Consider the following 27,236-nt stretch of genomic DNA (forward strand, 5'->3'; position numbering starts at 1 on the left):
TGAGATGATATGAGTTCTGCACATAAGAAGCAATCGATTCCGCAAACGGTTGTAGTTGTTTGGCTAAATACTTAGCCAAGTTTTGTAGCGGAGAGTCTATGGAGCTAACTATGGGTCTGAGAGGTATGCCCTCTTTATGTATTTTTGGGAGGCCATATAGTTTTGGAGTTTTCGATGACTTCTCTCTAGGGATGATTGTTTGTTGAACTTCTTTATCTATGGGACTGGTCTTTATCTTGGTTTTGGTAGTTTTTTCTAAATATATGGTTGGGTCAGTACTTAAGGTTTTATATGTAACGTCTTGGAGGAGCTCGAGTAACTTTTTGTCGTAATCCACCATATTCATTATCACTGTGGCATTGCCTTTGTCTGCGGGCAGTATGATTGTGCTGTCATCCTTTCTTTTTTTTCTTTTTTTTTATTAAAGATTTTACACACAAAAAAAAGAAGTTTTACAAATATTTCCCCATCCCCCCCTCCCTTCCTTACCCCCAACCCACCCCGAACTTCCCAGAACAAATACAGGGTATAACAATTAACAATCATATACTAAACTAAGCTAACTAACTATGGATTCCTATCCCCCCCTTCACACTTTAACTCTCCCTTTACTTAACTAAATATAAATACTCTTAATTTTTCTATTCATTCATAAGCTATTTGATACTTTTTAGTCCGATATTTGTTTTGAATATAATCAATCCATCTTCTCCATTCCGATATATATCTTTCTTGTGAATGATCTTTCAAATAAGCTGAAATTTTCGCCATTTCTGCTAAATTCGCTACTTTTAATGTCCATTCTTCAATAGTAGGCAGATCTTCCTTCTTCCAATATTGTGCCACCAAAAGTCTAGCTGCAGTTATTAAATTTAAAATCAATTTAGTCTCTATAACCATACAATCTGTGATTATACCCAACAGAAAGAACTGTGGAGTAAACGTTATTTTCTTTTTAAGAATATTTTGGATAATCCATCATATTTTAATCCAAAATGCTTTAACTTTTTTACAAGTCCACCATATATGATAATGAGTGGCATCATCACAATCACATCTCCAACATTTAGATTGCAAATTTGGATACGTACAAGCTAACTTTTTAGGATCTAAATGCCATCTATAGAACATTTTATAAAAATTTTCTCTTAAATTTTGTGCTTGCATAAATTTCACATTTCTAACCCATATTTTTTCCCAAGTTTCCATCATTATTGGTTCCTGAATATTTTGTGCCCATTTTATCATACAGTCCTTAATTAATTCCGTTTCTGAATCTATTTCTATCAATATATTATATAATCTTTTTATATGCATTTGGCCTTGATCTCTAATTTGTTTTACCAAATTTTCCTCGTTCTGCATGATACCAATTCTCTGATCTTCTTTCCATCTAGCTTGCAGCTGTCCATACTGAAACCAAGTTTGAATTATCCTTTCTTCTTTTAATGCATTTAAAGACTTTAACTGCAATATACCCCCTTCCATTTTAAGAAGCTCTTTATAGGTAATCATGTCTTGCTTTTGTTCTACACTTATATTCTCTATCGCATGTCTGGGTATTGCCCATATAGGTATCTTATAATTTAACTTATATTGATACTTTTTCCAAACTCGTAACAAGGCATTCCTTAATATATGACTTTTAAAGGTCTTATCCACCTTCTTATCATATAATAAATAAGCATGCCAATCATATAACAAATCATATCCTTCAATATTCAATATTCTTTCTTCTGTTGAATTAATCCAATCACTAATTATTGATAGGACAGCTGCTTCATAGTATAATCTTAAATTAGGCATTTTAAGACCTCCTCTTTCACGTATATTTTGCATTATTTTTAACTTTATTCTCAGTCTTCTCCCTGCCCAAACAAAATTATTAATACCCTTCTGCCATTCCCTCAAATTTTCATCTTTCTTGAGTATTGGTATCATTTGGAACAAAAATAAAAACCTAGGTAAAACATTCATTTTTATTGCTGCTATTCTTCCCAATAAAGATAATTGTAGTTTTCCCCAATTCTCCATCTCTTTCTGTATTTTTTGCCATAACAATTCATAATTATTTTTATACAATTTTACATTTGAAGCTGTAATATATACCCCTAAATATTTAACCTTTTTTACTATTTCAAATCCTGATAATCTTTCTAGTTCTTCTTTTTGCTTTACTGTCATATTTTTAGTTATTATTATTGTTTTTTGTTTGTTTATTTTAAATCCAGACATTTGTCCATATTGGCTAATTATATCCATTAAACCTGTAACTGATTGTACTGGTTGAGTTAAAGTAACAACCAAGTCATCTGCGAATGCTCTTAGTCTATAATCATGATGTCTAATTTTAATTCCCTTTATTTTATTTGACCCTTGTATTTTGTTCAATAAAAGTTCCAAAGTTAAAATAAACAATAATGATGATAAAGGTATCCTTTATCACCATTATTGTTCCTTTTTCAATTTTAAAAGTTTCTGTTAAACCACCATTAATTATTATTTGTGCTGTTTGTCTCTGGTATATTGCCCTAATAGATTGTGTAAAATACTCTCCAAATTGCATCTTTTCTATTATTTTCAATAAAAATTGCCAATTCAGTCGATCAAATGCCTTCTCCACATCCAAAAAAATAAGCACTGCAGGGACTTGGTTGTTTCTTTCCAAATATTCCAATAAGTTTACAATTTGTCTTACATTACATTTCATTTGTCTCCCACTTATAAATCCAGATTGATCATTATGAATCATTTGTTGCATAACTACCATTAACCTATTTGCTAATATTTTAGCAAAAATCTTATAATCAGTATTTAAAAGCGATATTGGCCTATAATTTTTAGGTTGACTACAATCTTGGTTCTCCTTTGGAATCAATGAAATAAAAGCTGTTCTCCAGGATGGGGGTACATCTCCTCCAGCTTGAATCCTACTAAATAATTCCTTAAGCGGTTCTACCATTTCTAACTGCAAATTTTTATAACAAACAGCTGTCAGTCCATCTTGCCTGGAGCTTTACCCCCTTTTAACTGTTTAATTGCTAAAATAATTTCCTCCAAAGTTATTGGTTGGTTCAATCCTTCCCTTTGCTCTGGTGTAACTACAGGAATATTCTCCTCCTGTAAATATCTATCTATGTCTTTAATTGTATCACTAGCATATAACTTTGTATAGAATTCTAAAAAAAGCTTTTTTAATCATATTTTGTTGATATACCCCTTTACCTTTGTATTCTATTTTTTCTATGGTACGTAGCTTTTGTTTTTTCCTTAACAAGTAGGCTAACCATCTACCTGGTTTATTCACATTACAAAAAGTATTATGTTTAGCATATTGTAAATTAGTTGCCACTTGGTCTGCCATCAACATGTTGAACTGCCCTCACAACAGATTTATTGTTTCCTTTATTTTCTTATCTGTTGGATTCAGTATGAGTGCCTGCTCTTTCTTTTTTATTTCCTCTTCTAAGTCCCTTCGTTTCTTTTCTTGTCTACGTCTATATTTATTATTCAAGTGTATTAAGGTTCCTCTCATATATGCCTTACTTGCATTCCAAACCATTTCCATAGATGTACCCTTATGCATATTCATAACAAAAAATTCTTTCATTTATTTTTTACATTCTTTCACATTTTCCTCATATCTAAACAGATTTTCATTTAGCCTCCAAGACCTTCTAGCTCCCTTTTCCTACTCTAATTCCATCCACACCGGACTATGATCAGATAAAATTCTTGAACATATCTTTGTCTTCTTTACCCTAGAAAAAAAATCATTAGTGATTAGTATAAAATCAATCCTAGAAAAAGATTGATGTCTATCAAAAAAAAAAAAAGTAAAATCCTTTTCTTCAACATTTCGTTCCTGCCAGATAAGTCTCAGCTCCATATCATCCATCATGTCAAAAAAAGATTTAGGCAATCTTGCTTGATTTTGGGTATTTTGAAGTAATCCTTTTTTGTCCTTTTGAGTATCCAGTACTCCATTCCAATCACCCATTAATATACACGATTTATAATCCCATTGTATTATTTCGGTATGCAAAAGCTTGTAAAATTTTTCTTGCTGTTGTTTGGGAGCATATACTCTAATTAAAAGTGTTTTCTTTCCTTCTATTAGAAATTCAATTGCAATGTATCTTCCTTGAGCAATTGCCTCAATTAGTTTGGCTGTTAAGTCTGTCTTTAGGTATATAACTATATCATTTTTCTTCTCTGGAGCAGATGCAACAAAATGTGTTCCCAATCTTGAATTTATCAAATATTTTTGGTCTGTCACTCTAATATGTGTTTCTTGTAGACAAATTACATCATTTTTAAACTGTTTCAAATAGTGAAATATTTTCTTTCTCTTTTGTGGTGAATTTAAACCATTGACATTCCAGGTCAAAAATTTAGTTGCCATTCTTGGGGCCTTGAAGCTTCAGAAGCGCCAGCTGAAGATCCTCCTGCACTTTTCTCTTTGGCCTTGCTCCTCCCACTGCTTCTGTTTTTGTAGCTTCTTGAGTTTTCATTTGGGTTTGCTGTATCTTTAAATCTTGTTCTTTTCGTTTAGCTGCAGCTCGGGTCCGTCTTTGATCTTTTGGTTCTTCTCTTTTTTCTGCTACTTCCAAAGGTTGAACAGTACCAAAAAGTTGCAATAAATCTTCTTCAATAAGTGAGGTCTCTCCTGCAGCTTGTGGCTGTTTACTTTCCTTCTGTCCCTGTATTACCAGCTCTTCTTTTCTTCTCCTCATTTCCGGAGATGATGGGCATCCAGCCTTTAATACATTAGTATAAAAATCTCTTGCCTTCCAAATTGTGTTAAGGCGATGCCTTTCTCCCATGTAATTCACCACCAGTCCAGCTGGAACATCCCATCTAAACTGAATCTGTCGATTTCTAAGTTCATCCACCAAAAAAGCAAACTCCTTTCTGCTTCTCAACATTTTTGGGGGGATTTCTTTCAGCACTAAAACCTTTTGTCCTGCCATTTGAAGTTTATTTTTATAGAAGGCTTGTAAAATTTCATTTCAGGTCCTCCTCGTTGTAAAATAAATCACAATATCTCTTGGCAATTGATTCTGTCTAGCAAACCAGGAATTAACATGATATATTTTGTCAATTTGCAATGAAAGATCTGCTTGTTGCTCTCCAGTTATCTTTGCAAAAGCCTCTGCAAAGATCTCTCTCAGATTCTCTTGATTATGTTCTCTCAGACCTCTTACTCTCAGGGCAAATTCCATCACTCTATATTGTAACATCACCACTTCATCGTCTGCCCTATCCACCTTGGTCTGAACTTCATCCATTTTATTTTCCAAATTCACATTAGACTGATTAATTTCTTCTACTCTTTCATCCAACAATTCAATGTGTTTTGCCAGACCTGAAATGCCATTACTATGTCTTCTCTTATTTCCTTCCTTCATTCCGAGTTTGAATGACCTCCTTAATTTCAGCCGTCTCATCAGACACTCCCTTAATTTTCCCCTCTAAAACAGAAGTTTGTTGCTTAAAAGTCTCCTGTAAAGATTCCTGTAGAGCTTCCAAAGTTAATATTTGTGGGTTTGAAGTAGACAAAGATTGTAGTTTTGATGGTTGTGCTGGCGATCCTCCAGCACTTTTAAAGCCAGATTTTATTATTATTATTATTTATTTAATTTGTATACCGCCGTACTCCCGAAGGACTCAGGGCGGTGAACAGCCAACCAATAAAATACATAGATACAAAAAATTAAAAAACCAGATGAAATCAAATTAAATCATTTTGGCCCAGACAGATTAAAACATCCCAATAATTTAAAAACAGATTAAAATTTACATATTTAAAAAGGGAAGAGATTAGGCCAAGCCTGCCTGATGGAATAAAAAGGTCTTCACAGCGCGGCGGAAGGTGCGCAGATCCGGGATCCTCTGTATCTCCGGGGGGAGCTCATTCCAGATGGTAGGTGCCCCCACAGAGAAGGGTCTCCCCCTAGGGACCGCCAGTCGACACTGTTTGGCTGACGGCACCCAGAGGAGTCCCTCTCTATGAGAGCGTACTGGCCAGTGGGAGGCTATTGGTGGTAGTAGGCGGTCCCGTAAATAACCAGGTCCTAAGCTATGGAGCGCTTTAAAGGTGGTAACCAAAACCTTGAAGCGCACCCGGAAGACCACCGGGAGCCAGTGCAGCTCGCGCAGGAGAGGTGTTACATGGGAGTGCCATGTCACTCCCATTACCACCTGCGTGGCCGCACTCTGTGCCAGTTGGAGCCTCCCGGTGCTCCTCAAGGGGAGCCCCATGTAGAGAGCATGGCAATAGTCCAGGCGGGAGGTGACGAGGGCATGACTGACTGTGTGTAACGAGTCCCGATCCAGAAAGGGACGCAACTGGCGAATCAGGCAAACCTGATGAAAAATCCTCCCAGTCACAGCCATCAAGTGCTCTTCTAAAGACAGCCGTGAATCCAGGAGGACGCCCAAGTTGCGAGCCCTCTCCATGGGGGTCAATGATTTGCCCCCAATAGTCAGTGATGGCGTCAACTGACTATATCGGGACGTCGGAAACCACAGCCACTCGGTCTTGGATGGGTTGAGCCTGAGCCTGTTCCTCCCCATCCAGATCCGTACGGCCTCCAGGCACTGGGACATCACTTCAAGGGCATCGTTGGGGTGATCCGGGGTGGAGATGTACAGCTGGGTGTTGTCAGCGTACTGATGGTACTCCACCCCGAAACCATGGATGATCTCACCCAGCGGCTTCACATAAATGTTGAACAGGAGAGGCGAGAGGACCGACCCTTGCGGCACCCCACATATGAGGGGCCTCGGGGTCGACCTCTGTCCCCCTGTCAACACAGACTGCGACCGGTCAGAGAGAAAGGAGGAGAACCACCACAACACAGTGCCTCCCACCCCTAACTCTTCCAACCGGTGCAGCATGATACCATGGTCGATGGTATCAAAAGCCGCTGAGAGATCTAACAGGACCAGGACAGAGGAGCACCCCCTGTCCCGGGCCCTCCAGAGATCATCAACCAACGTGACCAATGCCGTTTCCGTGCTGTACCCGGGCCTGAAGCCCGACTGGAACGGATCCAGATACGTCGTTTCATCCAGGTGCTGGGGGAGCTGTTGCGCAACCACACTCTCAACAACCTTTGCCACAAAACGAAGGTTGGAGACCGGACGATAATTTACCAACATTGCCGGGTCCAGGGAAGGCTTCTTGAGGAGAGGCCTCACTACTGCCTCTTTCAAGGCGGCAGGAATGACACCCTCACACAACGAAGCATTTATAATCCCCTGGAACCAGCCTCGTGTCACCTCCCAAGAAGCCAGCACTAACCAGGAAGGACACGGGTCCAATAAACAAGTGGTCGTGTTCAGTCTACCCAGAATCCTGTCCACGTCCTCAGGGGTCACAGGATCAAACTCATCCCAGATAACATTCTCAAGACCTGCCCTCCTGAGACTACCCAGTCGGAGTCCAGATCTTCCCGAATCTGAGTGATTTTGTCATACAGATATTGAACAAAATCCTCGGCTCTACCCTCCAAGGGGTCCTCCTGTGCTTCCTGGTGGAGCAGGGAGCAGGTCACCCTAAACAGGGCGGCCGGGCGATTATCTGATGACACAATAAGAGCAGCAAAATAGCTACATTTCGCTGCTTTTATCGCCACTAAGTAATTCCTAATGTGGGATCTTACTAGTGTCCGGTCAGATTCAGAAAGACTGGCCCTCCAACTACTCTCTAGGCGTCTTTTCCAGCGCTTCAACTCCCTCAGCTCCTCGGTAAACCAAGGAGCCAATTGAGATCGGCACAGGGTCAGAGGCCGCAAAGGCACGACCCGGTCCAGAGCTCCAGCAGCCGTCCTATCCCAGGCGACCACTAGGTCTCCAGTCGAGGCATGTGCCAGAGCCTCAGGGAATGGCCCAAGCTCCATCTGGAATCTGTCAGGTTCCATTAGGCGCCTGGGGCGGAACCATCTTACCGGCTCCGCCTCCCTGCGGCGGGGTGTAGTGGTTCGAAGGTCGAGACGAAGGAGAGAGTGATCAGACCATGACAAGGGCTCGGTGACTATATCCCCTATCTCGAGATCACTCAACCACTGTCCAGAGACAAAAACCAGATCTAGCGTGTTTCCCCCCATGTGGGTAGGGCCATGAATTAACTGGGTCAGGTCCATGGCTGTCATGGAAGCCATGAACTCCCGAGCCACCTCAGATGCCTCACCGACGGATGGCAAGTTGAAATCCCCCATGACCATAAGCCTAGGGGTCTCAACCGCCACCGCGGCGATGACGCTGAGTAGCTCGGGCAGGACTGCTGCCACATGGCAGGGAGCCAGGTACGTGATCAGCAAACCCATCTGAACCCCGTGACCCCATTTCACAAGGAGGGATTCACAGCCGGCCGTCTGAGGAACAGTGGCCTCCCTCGGTCTCAGACCTTCATTAATAATAACCGCTACTCCCCCGCCCCTACCCTGCAACCTCGGCTGATGGAATGCACGGAAACCTGGTGGGCACATTTCAACGAGAGGGACCCCCCCTCTTGGTCCAACCAGGTTTCCGTAATACCTGCCAGGTCTGCTCCCCCCTCCTGAACAAGATCACAAATGAGGGGGGCTTTATTTACTACAGACCTGGCATTGTATAACATCAGACGGAGGCCAGGGCCCTGAGGATCTGCGCCACCTGGAGAACGAGTGGAGCTTTGGGGGCTGGAGCGCTCCACCGCTCGAAGACAGCGGGCGGGCGCTCCCCTAACACGATATGGCCCCCTGCTCCCGCCATATCTACCCCTCCCACCCACAGTACTGATGGTAAAAACTTTATCTGGATGAGCTTTAGCCCCCCCCCCTTGACCCCAGGCCCCCACCCCCCGTGCCATGCCCCACAGCCATACCTGGCCCTCCCCTTAGTGGGTTATCCCCCATATCCACGGCCTTACTTCTGATCCAACCCTTCCCCCCCCCGGAACCCCTTAAGACATTCATTAAAACTTTATATAAAAAACCCCTCAACCCCCTCTTCGCGACATGCCACAAAATTGAAAATTTTATAGAAAGACCTTACAAAGGGTTTTTGTTTGGGAATTTAGAGGATTCTGAGCTGGGATCTTAGCCAGGATTTTAAACATTTTAACTAACAAATTTATAATGATGCAGGAAAACACCCGAGATTTTAACTTTTTACACACACACCCGCAAAAACTTAAGAAGACACACACACACACACACACACACACACACACACACACACATACACACACACACACACACACACACACAGAGAGAGAGAGAGAGAGAGAGAGAGAGAGAGAGAGAGAGAGAGTTTATATATATAAAAATATATATGGACGTGGTGGCTCAGTGGCTAAGACGTTGAACTTGTTGATTGAAACGTCAGCAGTTCAGTGGTTCAAATCCCTAGTGCTGGATAATGGGGTGAGCTCCCATTACTTGTCCCAGCTTCTGCTAACCCAGCTAGTTCAAAAGCACATTAAAAAATGCAAGTAGAAAAATAGGGACCACCTTTGGTGGGAAGGTAAGAGTGTTCCATGCGCCTTTGGCATTTAGTCATGCCGGCCACATGACCATGGAGTTGTCTTCAGACAGCCCTGGGTCTTCAGCTTTGAAACGGAGATGAGCACCGTCCCCTAGAGTCAGGAATGACTAGCACATATGTGCAAGGGGAACCTTTGCCTTTACCTACATATTTCTAAGCTATGTGTAGCATGCATTACATCTTTCCCAAAAGTTACCTTCAGACTCTTTAGACGTCCATGTCTCGAGCAGAAAATCAACACGGGCAATGCTCAGTGCTTATGTCATGTCTGTCATGAACGTTGTGTATTGCCAAATGGATAGTTAAACTACAGCCTTCATCCTTTCCCTACATCATCTTGAATACAAGTTTATTTCTTGTATATGTATTTATGTCTTACTTTTGATTCTCTGGATATTATACGGAGATGCGATGTTCCATGCCTTCAGTTTGCCATCTGCCAAATGTCTCTTTCTATTTGTCTAGGCTAAGATGATGATCATAATATGTCTGTAGATTAGTTAATCCAGGTTGTGTCCAGATGAAATTCAAGTAATAGCAATTCTGTAACCACTAGGGTACAGAAGAGTTCTTTAGATCTGATTGGACCTGGTTTCCCATGATTTTCACAAAATTATCTTGGTTTGGTTGGTAGGAGAAATTGTGGGAGAAGACTCCATCCATATTACGAAATAGAAAGGGAAAGTGACATAGAGAAAAGAAGGGAATGTTTAGGATTCCTCATTTTTCAACCCAGGTTTGCAATTTCCTGATATAGACCAACTCCAAGACTGCAGTAGCTGGTTACTCATGAATTGACAACTCTGCATTCCTCTGCCCTTAATTACCATCATCGATCAATATTGTAGTGAATTCTGATTTATATCCCTGCTCATTAAAAATTGCTTGATGGTCTTTTACAAAAGATAACTGTTTACCAAAGAATAACACTGAGAATTCATTGCTTGTTTTTATAAATAATCTTATCAAAAAGATCTTAGGTCTTAAATTGTCTGAATAAGAGTAATGTCATTGATGGCTTTGTTAAATAACGCCCTAACACATTATTTTGTTCTGAGAAACCTTGATGGGTTATGGAAAGGTGTTTTTTTTTTTTTTTTTTTTTTTTTAAAAGGTTTTAGCATTTATACCAGAAGATATGAGATGTAGCAGAGAAATTTCCCTGGAATACAGATATCCCATATATATTGGTTTTTCCCCCTGCAATATAAACTTATTTCTACATGCATAGAATAACACAGAAGAGCAGAGTTGGAAGGGACCTCGGAGGTCTTCTAATCCAACCCCTGCTCGAGCAGGATACCCTATACCATTTCAGTTAAATGGTTGTCCGGTCTCTTTTTGAAAGCCTCCAGTGAATGGGGCAGTGACTAATGAAGGGAAGCCTTTCCACTGGTTGATTGCTCGTGCTGTTAGGAGAGGTGCACGGCTGCTTTTCAAAGGCATGCTTATTAGCCTGAGTACCACCTCAACACTTCTTCCAATTGATTGTATGGGTGTCCTTCTGCAGGCCAAACCCACCTATCTATCCACCACACCGAATGAAGCCCTACATTGTAGGTCAGGTGAGTAAAACTAGGTGTAGGTCTCAGATATAATTAAAGTAGCCAAATAAAAACAACTTGAACCATGTGCACCCTAGAACAATGCATTTGGTTCATCAGAAACTGTTAGTGGAATAGAAAATTGGGAAATAATTGCCCCTGAGCCTTCCGTTAGTTATGAATGGGTGGACTCCCTTGACACATAACACAATAACAGAAGAACAGAGCTGGAAGAGACCTGGGAGGTCTTTTGTCCAACCTCCTGCTGAAGGAGGAAGCCCTATACCTTTTCAGACAAACGGTTGTCCAATCTCTTCTTTAAAAATTCCAGTTTTGGAGCACCCACAACCTCCAGAGGTGGGTGAACATTATGAACAATTATGTGCATTATGAACAAGATTTCCATTCAAATGATGTTTTGAAATTAGCTTGTTATTACCGCATGCGTATGTTTGTCATTTCTTCCATTTTTCTCAGGTGCAAAGAAGGCTACCAAGGAGTCCGCTGTGACCAATTTTTGCCGAAAACCGACTCCATCTTGTCAGATCCAAGTATGTCTTCTTTTCTTTTCTCTCCCCCCCCCACTTCTTCTGTCTTTATTGCTTGCCAGAGGTTACATTTGCCATGAAAATGTGACCTTTCACTGAATGTCAAGGTCTCATCCCATCTCACTCTTAAGTCCTTGCGAAGTGTTTGGTGTAATGGGAGAGGGCTCCTCCTCCTCCTCCTCCTCCTCCTCCTCCTCCTCCTCCTCCTCCTCCTCCTCCTCCTCCTCCTCCTCCTCCTCCTCCTCCTCCTCCTCCTCCTCCTCCTCCTCTAAACTAGGCTTCCAGGGAGGAAAAAGAGTTGCAAGATGACTCAGTCTTCTGAGTCTGAATTGCAAAAGTTTAGTCCCATGTGAATATTTATGTCCCTTTAGAAGAAGAAGAAGAAAACTTGATCGATTAAGTCAATGGACTGTATCAGACATAGAAAACTGATTCAAAAATTCAAATAAAATTCAAAGAGCCATTTTAGTACAGAGGTCTACGCACCCTGTTATTAACACAGCTGCCTGCAATTTACTGCTGGTTCGAATCTCTCCAAGGCTCAAGGTTGACTCAGCCTTCCATCCTTTCTAAGGTAGGTGAAATGAGGACCCAGTTTGTGGGGGCAATAAGCTGACTTTGTATAAATATACAAAAGTATGAAGGCTATTGCTTAACGCATTGTAAGCCGCCCTGAGTCTCCGGAGAAGGGCAGCATATAAATCAAATTAAAAAAAAAATAGATTCAAAGAAAACAAAATTTTGTAATAAAAGAGTTACAAGAGGGACATTCTTCTGAATCATTATATACCAAATTGACAGCAAAATTTGAGTCCCATTTATGTCCCTTTAAAAGAAGAAAAAGAAAATTTGATTGATTAAATGAATTGATCAAATCAAATACATAAAGCTGATTCAAAAATGGAAATAGGTACAAGGAGAACCAAATTTCGTTTTGACCTTTGAAACAAAGAGTCCAGTCTTACTGGTGATATGCAGGCTCATTCCACGAAATAAATCCGATTGTTTCTCCTGGGTGCACCAATGTTTTTGTAGTTTTCAAATAAGGGTCTAAAAAAGAAGTTCTTTTTGCAGAGTACGATTTTCAGTCAAAGAAAATCCTCTTTAAAGAAAACCAAGGGCCAACTCTTTGAAACATCAAAGCAAGAATCTTCATACATTGCTAAAATATTTTTAAAAATGGGTCACTGATTAACCGTGGTTTAGGATTCAGTGACCCCCAAATCAGTTATCTAAAATTAAAATTAAATTTGCTAAAGAAGAATGCACATAGTTGACCATCAAAACTGGGTCTGAGACTTCACTGAGAAGATTCTACCATTGTTGAATTTAAAAAATTGTGTTGGGCATAGTTTATTTGAAAAGCGCCTTTGTGGTGATTGCTCCCCAACATGGAAAGTGAGGATAGTGTTTCAGACCAATGAAATGCAGATTTGAGTTGGCCTAATGAAGTCTGTATGGAGATTCTTAGTCATCCAGGTCATGGTTGTCCCAAAGGTGCCTTTTCAAGAGGCAACTGGACTTTGTTTTTCCTTAAAGACATTTTGCTTTTGAAGACCTAGACTTCTTGGATCAGAAGAAGCTTCTTGGATGAGAACATCTTCAAGGAAAAACAAAGAAAGTCCAGTTGCCTTTTGAAAAAGCACCTTTGGGACCTAACAAAGTATGTTTGTCTATTGGCTCCTCTGAAATTTGTTTTTATAAACTTATTTCAGTTATTCATAGATCATAGGCAACTTGTCATATGTCAAATGAAGCTGAAAAATATTCTGTTGTCAACATTTTTCCTATTGCAACAATTCCCCAGGACCATTGTGTTTTTCATAATCTCTCTCTCTTACACAAACACATATCCTTGTCTGTGTGATATGTTGCAAATCAGCATCAATTTATCCTTGCTATGAGATTCTATAAATTCTATATATTGCTTGAATGTCAGAGTTTTTTCTTTTGCAAACAACTGTTACATGTTCTTTGTGGTTTATTTTTAATACTGCCCTTTGCTCTGTTTGCAAGGATTATTGGGACAACAATGATAAAGAACACCTGGTTATTTTATTACATTGTTATTCTGGCTGTTGCTTTTTAATTTGGCATGGTTTTCCTCCAGTCTAATTATTAACATTAATAATTGTTGTCAAACGAGGCGACACACGAGCCTGCTTTTCCATTGTTTGTTTGTTTTTTAGAATGAACACATGTCTGACTGCACACATAAATGAAAAGTATCTTTTCCTCAAGGTAGAACCATGTAAGAAAGTAATAACCTTGATGAAGAAGCAACATTAGGCTTATCCAGTTCTGGAGTCACCATGCATACGATGATCCAAGCATTCAAAATATCAAAGTATCACTTGATTGCTCTAAAGTCTTAGAAGATTCCTTTTGGTAGGTAACCTGTACTGGAACCCACAGCTTCAGATCTAATTCACAGCATGGGTCCAAGGTTACTTGAGGGATCATCTTACCCCACTGGGGTTGGCCCGCCCCACTCGTGCCGGCAGAGGAGGCCTGCTGCGGGTCCCGTCAGCCCGATGATTCCGACTGGCGGGGTCCAGGTGGAGGGCCTTTTCTGCTGGGGCTCCTGCCCTCTGGAACATCTCCCTCCCTGGTGTGAGGTTGGCCCCAACCCTCCCAACTTTTCGTAAGGGCCCAAAGACGTGGCTTGGGACCCCAGTGGGGGAACAGCGCAATGGAGGGGGCTGATCGAGTAACAACAGATTTCTCTTCCCTTCCCTTCTCTGCTTCTCATTTTATCTTATCTTAAATAAATGAAATCTACGTTTATCCATAAAAACTTTGGGTTGGAGCTCTATTCAGAACTGTGTCAGAATTATGGATAAAATTAGGCTATTTCTAGCATTGGAGAAAGTGGAGATCACCTCAGGGCACCCAAGAGAGGCTTTCTCCGAGATACGCAAGATTTTGCAAATGTTGCTTTCTCTGGACAAAATGGCAAAGCTTCGTCTACGTTTTCTTTACTCCATGCTGGAAACAAGTTCAGCTGAACTGAAACTTACGATGTTTCATAGGAAATGAAGTAAATATTTTAAAGCTTGCTACCGAGACCAATTCCATTAAAGATGTCATTTAGGGACTGCAGTATTTACAAATGGTGAGAAGGGCTGGAAGTGTTTCCTTTTTAAAAATGGGCAGACATCAAGTGAAATATTGTACACAGACTCAAAGAGTATTATGGGGTTTATTAAAGGACAGATTCAGGACAAGCTCAGGAAAAACATCTTCACTTGAAGCCTTCCTCTTTTCCATTCCTTCCAGGTGTCAAAGGATTATAAAGCCCCAAATTCTCAGTTCAGTGTGGTTTCCTTTGACAGCTTTGGGACATACAAAGGCATTAAAGAAAAAGTTTGTGATAAAAATATCACCTATTGTTATCCAGGCTTCACTCAGATATGTGTAACAGACATTACTATGTGATGCAATCTCCTGCTATCAGCCCTTAAAAATAGACCAGGTTAGGAAACAGACACTGCTGGAAATACCAGCACTCTAACTTTATTGATGTACACATAATTAAACCTTTAAAGACATGCAGTGTGTCTCTTTTCCTTTTTCTTAGTCTAAAGAAAGTGAAGATGGGGCAGTCTTGAGTTTCTTTATCACCCTTTCCTGTTTGGGGGGTTTGTTTTCCCAAAGGCTGCCCATACCTTCTTCCAGCCCATCTCTGTGATCCACTATACCTACCTACCTTCTTTTTCATCTTAGAGGCTTCTTCTGTCTTAAGAAGTGCAATTTGGAAATTCTGAATTTCTTCCTTCCTTCCTTCCTTCCTTCCTTCCTTCCTTCCTTCCTTCCTTCCTTCCTTCCTTCCTTCCTTCCTTCCTTCCTTCTTTTCCTCCCTTTCCACTTCTCCTTCCCCTTTTTCTTCCTGTAGCTGTGTGGGTCCCTGTGTCCCCCACCCCCACCCCCATGCCAGGCTACACAGTCAGTTTTGACCCTTGTTTGGAAAGCCAAGAGATTTTGTTAGAATTGTTTCTTCCTGGTTCCTTCCTTGTGTTAGTATAAACATACGACCATGTCTTATGGCCAGTCTTGTGCTTGCTGTGTTTAATAAGGTCATGTCCTCTTTTGCCCAGATGGACAAGCTAAAATTATTCCAAGAACTTGTCAGAATGGATTTTCTTGCCTGAAAGCAAGAAAGTTGAATGTTTAAGCAGCTGTCATTCTTGAAGACCCAGGAAATAAACACAAGTAATAGAGGCCATTTTGGGATTACTACGAAAGTGTCCTGAATGGTCAGATAAGGTGTTAATAGTTCTCACAAATGTTACTTTATATTGTCTTAAATGACATTAGTTATTTTCAGGTTTCAATTTTGAAAACAGAGGTTTGAAAGAGTCAGCTTTTTATACTGTAAGTGCTCTAATGACCTCTTTCTAACAAATAACAAAATTATATTGTTGTTGCAGTCATCGAAATAGCGCATATATAAAAACTGACAGCAATGTTTTGTCATAGAATGGCTGGTAAACATCCTGTCTTAATATAACTGAAAAAGTTAAGGTGGGTCACAGACTTTAGTATTCTCTTTGCTCTCCAAGTTTTCAGCAAGTTTTCAGATAAATTGTCAGGCTTGCCTCCGTTCAAAGCTCAAGAATGAAAAACCCCAACTCCGTGTTTATAGAGAAAGGTACTTTTACTGAGTATGAACTGAATGCAGCGGGAGAAAAGCAAAGTCTGAGGCAATAGGCACAAAAACTACATATTGAATACATCCCCCATATCCCTCCCACCACAGTCCCAAGGCAAATGTCCAATCCACATCTCCCCAAGGTGTCATGGGCGATACTTCTTTAGGTGGCCCCATCTATCTGGTATGCCGGAATGGTTGACCTTGGCAGTTATCAGTTCTTCTCTGCAGCTGCTAAAGAAACAGCAAGAATCTCTCTCCCTTTTCCGAGATGTCTCCACCAGCTCATGTCTCCCCCCTCCCAAATACCATCAATACCTCCCCCCTCCCATTACTGGCAACCGAAAGCAAGCAAGCAGCATGAGGCTGACATAAATATACAAAACATAATAATCTGTACCTGTCCTTCCCATGCAGAGCTGAGCACCCATTCCTGTTAGCCCAAACAGGAATGTTAAACCTTTTTAAAATGTTATATATATATATATATGTATGTATGTATGTATGTATGTATGTATGTATGTATGTATGTATGTATATATATATATATACATACACACTATAGTACTAAAACATAATAATTCATATGCCACTGGATATGACATTTGTATTGTATGCTACTGGCAAAATTGGCCAGTGAATGCACACACACATTCTCTCTCTCTCTCTCTCTCTCTCTCTCTCTCTCTCTCTCTCTCTCTCTCTCTCTCTCTCTCTCTCTCTCTCTCTCTTTCTCTCCCTCTCTCTCGAATAGAATAGAATAGAATAGAATAGAATAGAATAGAATAGAATAGAATAGAATTCTTTATTGGCCAAGTGTGATTGGACACACAAGGAATTTGTCTTGGTTCATATGCTCTCAATGTACATAAAAGAAAAGATACATTTATCAAGAATCATAAGGTACAACACTTAATGATAGTCATAGTATACAAATAAGCAATCAGGAAACAACATCAATATAAATCGTAAGGATACAAGCAACAAAATTATAGTCATACAGTCATAAGTGGGAGGAGATGGGTGGTGGGAACGATGAGAAGATTAATAGTAGTGCAGAATTAGTAAATAGTTTGACAGTGTTGAGGGAATTATTTGTTTAGCAGAGTGATGGTGATCGAGAAAAAACTGTTCTGGTGTCTAGTTGTTCTGGTGTACAGTGCTCCATAGCGTCGTTTTGAGGGTAGGAGTTGAAACAATTTATGTCCAGGATGCGAGGGGTCTGTAAATATTTTCACAGCCCTCTTTTTCTTTCTTCCTTTCTATCTATCTATCTATCTATCTATCTATCTATCTATCTATCTATCTATCTATTTAATCTATACATTTCTGATATACCACCCACGATATCAAAAAAGTTCTCTTATGCTGATGACCTGGCATTAGCATATAGCCACAAGGACATCGAAGCTACAGAAGGCGTACTTACAGCCGACCTTACAACTTTGAGCACATACTTCCACCAATGGAGGTTAATCCCAAGTGTAAGTAAAACAGTTACATCATGTTTTCATCTCAACAACAAATTGGCAAAAAGAGAACTCAATGTATACCTAAATAACAAACTGATCCCATACGAGGCAACACCAAAATGCCTAGGGGTCACCTTAGACAGGACCCTGTCCTTTAAGAAACATATCCAGAATATGGCTGCCAAGCTTAACAGCAGAAATAACACCCTACAAAAGCTATGTGGAACAACTTGGGGAGCTTCAGCCCCAACTCTCCGATGTGCAGCCCTCGGGCTTTGCTACTCTGCAGCGGAATACTGGGCACCTGTATGGATAAACAGCTCACATACAGGACTTATTGATGTTCAACTTAACCATACGATGAGGCTAATTACTGGGTGCATAAAATCTACACCTAGTTACTGGTTACCAGTTCTTAGTCACATACTCCCCCCGCACTTACGACGACAAGAAGCTCTCATTCGGGAGTATAGTAAGATCCTATTAAATTCCTCTCTACCCGTACATGGATACATTCCTGATCTCTTAAGATGCCGATTAAAGTCAAGAAATCCACCAATCTTTTTTTTTATTATTGAAAAAGTTTTTCAAATACAGATTTTTCCCCCTTTTTTCCCCCTCCTCCCTAACCCCCCTCCCCCTCCCCTCCCCCCATGGCTTCTCCAAAATAAAATCCAAATTGATATCACATTATATAATACTTTACCATCCTTTTACAACACCCCCCCATATGCTAACCATTTCTTTCTAACATTATTATTATATCCCCCCTATACTATACATTTCAGAGCAACATTCAGCTGTAAAATTATATAATAAATCCTAATTTGGCATTTATTCAACTCATAATCTACCCATTTCCTCCACCCCCATACATATATCTCTTAATTCAAATCTTTTACGTATATTAATATCTGAACATAACATCCCTTTTCCTAAACTAAACAATCAGTAACCTAACCTATCTCCACCCACTTTCCTACAGGTCTACCATACATAATATTTTTAATATCTTTGTTCTTCTGCCCACACCACTAAAAGATATTTCCATATATAAATAAAATCCTCAAATGACTTTAAGTTTGTAATCCATATAGTATCTTCTGTAATGTCTTTCAACTAGATTATTAATTCCATCGCCCATGTTAGGGTAACATCAAGTTCTGCTTCCAACACTATATTCAGTATCTTCAATTACCATCTGCCCCCATCAATTATAAGTGTTTCTGTATATAAAAAACCACCCGAGTGACTTTATATTTATATTCCATATAGTATCTTCTGTAATGTCTTTTGTCTAGATTATTAATTCCAACCACCACATTAGGGTAACAACCAGATCTTCTGCATGCCCCAATTCCATAGTTCTCTTGCCTTATAACTCAACATATACGTAATCCATTTTCCAAAGAGTCCAAAATAGAAAGTTCCAATCCGCTCAATCAGAGGCCATCTTCCACATCCCAAAAACACCAGCACTGCAGAGATCTGTTATTTTTCTCAAAATAGTATAAGTCTGTACTTAAGTAACTGGCATTAGTCTGTTGGCTAAAGAAAAAGAAAAAATTTTTTTTGTTTAGTTTAAATTTTTTTAGTTTTGTAGAACCTGCTTCTTCTTTTCTTAACTTGTGGTTTAGATCTCCATCCTGGTTGCCTTTCTTGGACTTGTATATCAGCTGATTGAATTACATGCTGGTCTGTAACTTGATAAGACATCAAATCGAAATCCAAAGCCGCCTCTCTTATATTTATAGGTGACCCAGCTATAGCCTCTGAAGGAGAATCCAAAAGCGGCTCATCCAAAAAGGCCTCTGTAACTTGTTGTTTTTCCATTACCTCCATCTCCATCTGCTTAGCCTGAGTTTCAATCTCTTGTTCATTTTGCTTTTCTTTATCCCCCTCCTGTGTTCCTAACACTGATGACATATGTGGAGATGTTAGGTCCATTTTAAAAACCTTGTAGTAAAATTCTTCCGCTTTTTCAACAGTATTTAGTTGATATCTTTCTCCTTGATATCTCAATATTATACCAAGTGGAGCATCCCACCTAAATGGGATGTTTTGTTTCTTTAGCTCAGTCACCAAAAATCCAAAGTCCTTTCTATCTTTTAACATCTTGGAGGCAGCTCTTTATATATCCAAATCTTCCTTCCATTCATTTCTAGAGTGGAGTTAAAAGACTTTTGCACAATATTGTTTCTTATTCCTTTATCAGTAAAGTAAATCACCACATCTCTAGGCAACTGTCTTTGCTTTGCCACCCAAGAATTTTCTCTGTAGGCCTTATCAATCTTACAGGATACCTCTTCAGGACTAACCTTTAAAATCACAGCCAGAACTTCAGCAGACATCTTTCTCAAATCATCTCTGTTATTTTCCTGTATTCCCCTCATTCTGACCGCAAATTCCATGGATCTGAATTGCATCATTATGACTTCATTTTCAATCCTTTGTTTTATATTATCTGCATTGTAAGTCTTGTGATCAGCTTCCTTTATTTTAGACTCTACTTCTGAGCTATTTTCTTGAATCATTGTCAAGTCATTTTCAATTCTTTGTATTTTATTATCCAGATTATGAATCTTATAATCAGCTTCCTTCATTTTAGACTCTATTTCTAAGTTGATATCTTTATCCATCTTTATAATTACTATAATTATACTTACAAGACCGCCTTCTGCCACCAATAGCCTCCCACCGGCCAGTACGCTCGCACAGAGTGGGCCTCCTCAGAGTGCCGTCTGCCAGACAATGTCGGCTGGCGACCTCCAGGAGGAGAGCCTTCTCTGTGATGGCACCCACCCTCTGGAACAACCTCCCCCAAGAGTTACGTACAATAACAGACCTCCGGATTTTTCGTCGGGCCCTGAAAACCTATTTATTTCAACTACCTGGGCTGGCTTGAGTTAAATTTTAAATTGATTTTAAATTGGGTTGTTTTAATTTATGGCCAAAATATTTAATTATTTTAATACTGTTTTTTAATTTTTGTATGCTCTGTTTTTTACTTTGGCTGTTCACCACCCTGAGTCCTATTTGGAGAAGGGCGGTATAGAAATGGAAACAAATAAATAAAATAATTATTTCTGAAAAGCTTTTCAAAGCTGTTACAATATATCGTTTCAGGTTATCATACTTTTGTTGTACCAACTCTTTAATTTCCTGTCTAAATTTTTCAAGATTCTGGTTCACAATCTCATCATGTCTTGCCATCTCCTCCAAAACAAATTCCTTTAGGTCTTTAAAGCCATTCTTCTGCATCTGCAAGCTCAAAACTTGTTCATGTGATTTGTAAATGAGGGAGCCCCCCCCCCCACAGCTTGGTTGTCTGGCTTTGTCAGTTTTAACGCCATCCTGCCACACAAACAGGTTTTTTTGACAGCACATAAGTTGATGGCCGATCATCAGAACACCACACAAAAGTGGATGGAGGCGTGGAATAGCTGTTCCCCCCAAGATGTCTCCGAGCATATCAGTCCTAGTAGTATACCTCCAGGATTTAGCCTATCCCGACACATATGGGTGACATATAATAGAATTAGAACAACTCATGGGGTGTGTGCTGACTCCCTGTATAAATGGGGAAAGACACCTTCAGCACAATGTGATTGCGGGGCCCCTCGAGAGACTATCCAGCATATAGTGAGGGAATGCCCTAACAGAAGGTATCCAGGAGATTCTAGGGACTTCCTCTGCATAACAACAGCAGCTACTGACTGGATCTCCAAACTCAACATTAAACTTTGAAATGTTATTTCTATTTTCCTTTTAGGTTTTCTTACTGCTTTTTTATTGTTTTAATTGTTTTTAACCTGTAAAAATGAAGTGTGACCAACCATACGCTAAATAAATAAATAATCTAGCTAGCTAGCTATCTGCCTACTCATCCATCCATCCATAACTATCTATTTATCTAACAGTCATCTAACAGGTCAAACAGAATAACAGAGTTGATCTTGTAGGTCATCTAGTCCAACCTTCCACCCAAGCAGGAGACCCTACACCATTTCTGATAGATGGCAGTCCAGTCTCTACTTGAAAACTTCCAGTGATGAAGCTCCCACAACTTTCAAAAGCAACTTTTTTTCCATGGGTTGATTGTTCTCACTGTCAGAAAATTTCTCCTTATTTCTCAGTTGAATCTCTCCTTGATCAGTTTCCATCCATTATTCCTTGTCTGGCCTTCAGGTGCTTTGGAGAATAGCTTGACCCCCTCCTCTCTGTGGCAGCCCCTCAAATCTATCTATCATCTATCTGTCATCTCTATGTATATGTATATGTATATGTATATGTATATGTATATGTATATGTATATGTATATGTATATGTATATGTATATGTATATGTATATGTATATGTATATGTATATGTATATGTATATGTATATGTATATGTATATGTATTGTTGTTAGTTGCGAAGTTGTGACCGACCCATTGCAACCCCATGGACAACGTCCCGGCCTTCCTGTCCTCTACCATCCTCCAGAGTCCATTTAAGCTCACGTCTACTGCTTCAGTGACTCCATCCAGCCACCTCATTCTCTGCTGTCCCCTTCTTCTTTTGCCTTTAATTTTTTCCCTCATTAGGCTCTTCTCCAGTGAGTCCTTCCTTCTCATTAGGTGGCCAAAGTATTTCGGTTTCATCTTCAGGATCTGGCCTTCTAAAGAGCAGTCAGGGTTGATCTCCTCAACACCAGTTTGATTGCCTTGCAATGTGTGTTTGTGTATTCTGTCTTTCTGTCATCTATCTATCAGTCATCTATCCTGTATTCATAATCTATTTATTTGTCATCTATATCATCTCTATATATCTATCTATCATCTATCAGTCATCTGTCAAGTATTTATCATCTACTTATCCCATCTATCATCTATCTATCTATTGTATACAGTCACTTTGCGGAGTGAAATGGGCCACATATAGATTTAATAAACAAGCAAACAAACAAACAAATGCTATGATAGATATCAGTCACAACTGAAACATTAACTATAAGAAAGGTTATGCGCTTAATAACCCTAAATAAAACCATGATGAATCACACACTTAAAACAAATTAATGGGAACATATTGACAAGGCCTCAATACTAAAAGCAGGTATTAAATTGGAACTACTTTCAAAGCAATGATTTTGTATGTACCTTTTCCAAATGTATACTCCTCTTTAGGCACAACATTTTGAAACATCCTTCATTTTTTATGGTTGTGTTTTGAGCATGGAGAGATAAACATCAACATCAGCATTTGTGAGGCATCCATGCTGTGTTGGAGTTGGTTTCAATTCGTTGTGGCATTTTTCTTCTATGGAGTTCAGTGTTGTATTTCTTTTCCATGCCTACTTGATGGATCTCATATTCTGCCATCTCTCCACTTAAAAATAGAATATTTTAGAATAGAATAGTGTGTGTGTGTGTGTGCGCGCACAAACACAAACACACACACACACACACTATGCATAGAAAATCTCAGGTGTTTCAACTGGCTCATTTAAACAGTACAATAAACTTTTGATGGGTATGAAGTGCTGCTTACATGAGTAAAAATAACAAATGAGTAAAAATAACATCAAAAGCACATTTGGTAGCACATAGCTGTCAAATCATCTTATCCTTACAACAGTGAGATTATTATGATGAGGGATCTCCACTTCTCTAAAAGGTTCTTAATGAGATTCACAAGAGTCTGGAGATCTGAGCCTGCTTCTTCTGCACACCCCCCAATCCCTCTCTTTACCTTAGTACGGTAGCCTTCTAGTTTAAGATGGATTTGAAACTACTGTTCAAACAAAACATTTGATAAAAAGGAAGGGAGGGAGGGAGGGAGGGAGGAGATGTATTTAAGTGGGGCCAGAAATTAGTAGCAAGCCATAAAATGAAAGATCTTGTAATGAATAACAAGTAAGTGAAAATTAACAAAAGAGGCCCAAATAATTATTCATGGAATCCAGTAATCAGTTGTTTGCTGATATCCATAGTTGCTGTACAAAACTTTCCCCACATCATTCACAATAAGAATTTTCTTATTTGATAAAAGAAATGTAACATTCACTTTACTGCCTGGATCACAGGATAACTAGGAAAAAATAAAATTGCTTTTAATGTCCCAGTAGAAACAGCCATGTAAGAACACGTGAAGGATAGAATCCGTCTTGCCAACAGATTTTATGTTTGCTTCCAAATAAAAGTGCTGAATGAAGGATGGCATATCTCACTCTAAAGAGTAATGATGGTGGGAACAAATAATCTACCAAGGTATCTCCAGGATATTGCGTACTTACACATACACAAACACACAAACACAATGGTTTATGTTTTTCTTTTTCTCTTAATATCTTCATGTATTGAACTGAATTACTAAAAGCATATGTGGGTGGATGGATGGATGGATGGATGGATGGATGGATGGATGGATGGTTGGATGATAGCTAATGATAGGATAGATAGATAGATAGATAGATAGATAGATAGATAGATAGATAGAAAGATGAGAGAGAGAGAGAGAGAGAGAGAGAGAGAGAGAGAGAGAGAGAGAGAGAGAGAGAGAGAGAGAGAGAGAGAGAGAGAGAGAGAGAGGTGTTAATGAAACAACACAATACTAACCATGACATTTATCTTGTGAACAAAACATAGATAAATCCTCTTTAACTGTGGAAGGGGGATATCAAATGTTGTCAGATCCCCCAAAGCATAGATCCCAAGTTGTATAATAATTCTTGAGGTGAATTCCAAGCATGGACAATCCACCTTTCTTGATATCTTGATAGATTCAAACTTTGCTAAATGGCAACAAACTGATAAAGAAAGCTCTAGCTCCTTGCTGTCACCTATGATTGACAGGATTTTTGCCGTATGTGTAGTCCTGGATAAATCTTACAGATTATCTGAATCCTTAACAAGCAATAAACGGGTGGGTTGTTGTTGTTGTTGTTTTTGCTTAATTGTGTCTGAATTTGGAATTTTGGTTTAGTCTTAGTTTTGCTTCTATAGCATTAGCTATAGAAGCAAAACTTCTATACTTCTGATTCACCGTTCAGATGGTGAATCAGAGAAGAAACTTCGCATATAGGAAACAAAGTTGAAGGCAGCCTAGGAATACAGTTGCCACTGATTTTTTGGCTTAAAAGAAATGTCAAGCTAAATTAAGCTCTTTTAGATCAGAGTAACGTTGAAAGAATCCTGGCAGAAGCAAATAAGGAGGACTTGGTTGGTGTATCGGGACATGTGAAACCTGTGAGCGTATCTTGGCTTATATGAGCCATGTTGTCACAGTGGCTAGAATGCAGCATTGCAGGCTGACTCTGCCCACTGCCAGCAGTTTGATCCTGACTGGGTCAAAGTTGACTCAGCCTTCCGTCCTTCTGAGTTTGGTAAAATGAGGACCCAGATGTTGGGGGCAACTGGCTGACTCTGTAAACCGTTTGGAGTGGGCTGTAAAACACTGTGAATCAGTACAGTATATACTGTAAATTTAAGTGCTATTGCTATATGAAACTTGTATGCATAGCAAAGACATGATTATTATCTCTTTCCAGTTTTTCATAAAAAAGCTGTGACAGAATCGATCATATTAGTGCCATGATTATCCTAATGATTTACTGATCGATGGTTTTCAAATGCAAAGATTACTGTAATGGGCATACAGAAATCCCAACATATTGATCAATCAATTAATCAATAATATAGAGAAGAGAAGAGAAGAGAAGAGAAGAGAAGAGAAGAGAAGAGAAGAGAGAAGAGAAGAGAAGAGAAGAGAAGAGAAGAGAAGAGAAGAGAAGAGAAGAGAAGAGAAGAGAAGAGAAGAGAAGAGACTTTGGAGGTCTTCTAGTCCAACCCCCTGCTTAGGTAGGAAACCTTATACTATTTCAGACAAATGGTTATCCAATCTCTTTTAAAAACTTCCAGTGTTGGAGCATTTGCAACTTTTGGAGGCAAGTAGTTCCACTGAATTTATTTGGTCAATGACCAGCAAAATTGAAAACAAAACACACAAAACCAAAGTGAAGTAAATAAACACAATAAAATATTAACAGCTAGCAAAATAATCACAGACTACAAATTCACTCCTCTTACTATATTAATACAGTTATTTATGCAGGCAAGAAATCTGAAATATTAATAGATATAGAATAAAAATTATATATGCCCTACAGTTAAAAAAATCTAGAAAAAGTTTCCATGCCATAACCATACTAATACTTTTGCAAGCTATTAACTAGATGTATAACACGCACATCAGTTTTCCTGACTTGAAATCTATCATTCTGTACTTTACACATTTTAAATGTTGCTCTTTTTCAGACCCCAATGTTCCCCATTCATTTTTAGGTCTTTTGCCCAAATGGACGTATGAACCATACACTAGGGAACTACTTATCCTGGTGCCAAAAGTGCTTTTTCAAACGGTAATTGGATTTTCTTTGTTTTTCCTCGAAGACGTTTCCCTTCTCATCCAAGAAACTTCTTCAGTTCTGAATGAAAGAAGAAGTTCTGAAGAAGAACTAAGGAAGCTTCTTGGATGAGAAGCAAAACGTCTTCAAGGAAAAATAAAGAAAGTCCAGTTGCCTTATGGAAAAGCCCTTTTGGGGCAACCGTGACCTGGATGACTGAGAATCTCCAGACATTTTGCTTATAGTGTATTATCAAAAGTTCCGCTCAATTGCATGAAAGAATCTCTGAAGACTCTGACTGGGAAAGTATACCAGAGGATTCCTCTCCTCCCTCCCTCATCCTCCCCTGAGCTGCTTTACTACACTGAAGATGTTCATTAAAGGGTGTTCCTTTTTTATTTCTACTGCCACATCTTATACATAAGATGCTGGTTAGATATTCATTCAAATTCAGGGAAATAAATTTTAACTTTTATTGTTACTTTGGGGGATTTTGATATAGCAGGAACCAAACAAGTTTCCTTTCTTGAGTGCGGATGAGACTACCTTTACATGTCCTGCTTTTCCTTCAGGGAATTACATGGATATTGAAATAATTAGTTCTTTTTTTATTATTATTGAAAAAGTTTTTCAAATACAAATTTTCCCCCTTTCCCCCCCTCCTCCCTAACCCCCCCTCCCCCTCCCCTCCCCCCGTGGCTTCTTCAGGGTACAACCCAAATTCATAACAGATTATATAATACTTTACCATCCCCTTGCTCCATCCCCCATATACTGACCCTTTCTTTCTAATAATGTTATTATATCCCCCTTATACTATACATTTCGGAATAACATTCTACTATAACATTATATAATAACTCCTAATTTAGCATAGTAATATTATTATATCCCCCAATTTAACAATTTCTACTCATGATCTACTCTTTTACTCCTCCCCCATACATATATCTCTTAAATCAAATCTCTTTTTTGTATATTAATATAACATTTCAAAGCAACCTTCCACTATAAAACTATATAATAAATCCTAATTTAACATATATTCAACTCATAGTCTGCCCATTTCCTCCACCCCCATAGATATATCTCTTAACTCA

The 27,236-nt window shown here is 39.2% G+C and overlaps 1 protein-coding gene across 3 annotated transcripts in view; it reads left to right on the plus strand.

The window, feature by feature from the left end:
• The window catches only part of NRG3 (neuregulin 3), a 601,472-nt gene that overhangs the window by 460,288 nt on the left and 113,948 nt on the right, over positions 1–27,236 (plus strand). For 2 of the 3 annotated variants that reach the window (XM_070945189.1, XM_070945187.1), the window contains exon 3: positions 11,556–11,629. In XM_070945189.1, coding sequence (XP_070801290.1) covers positions 11,556–11,629 — 74 coding nt within the window. Of the gene's footprint in view, positions 1–11,555; positions 11,632–27,236 lie in introns of all 3 variants that reach the window. The other variant, XM_070945188.1, reaches the window with a different exon arrangement.

The sequence above is a fragment of the Pituophis catenifer genome, unplaced genomic scaffold (assembly GCF_029215685.1).
Source record: "Pituophis catenifer annectens isolate HBS135680 unplaced genomic scaffold, rPitCat1.0.hap2 SCAF_6, whole genome shotgun sequence".
NCBI classification, from domain to species: Eukaryota; Metazoa; Chordata; class Lepidosauria; order Squamata; family Colubridae; genus Pituophis; species Pituophis catenifer.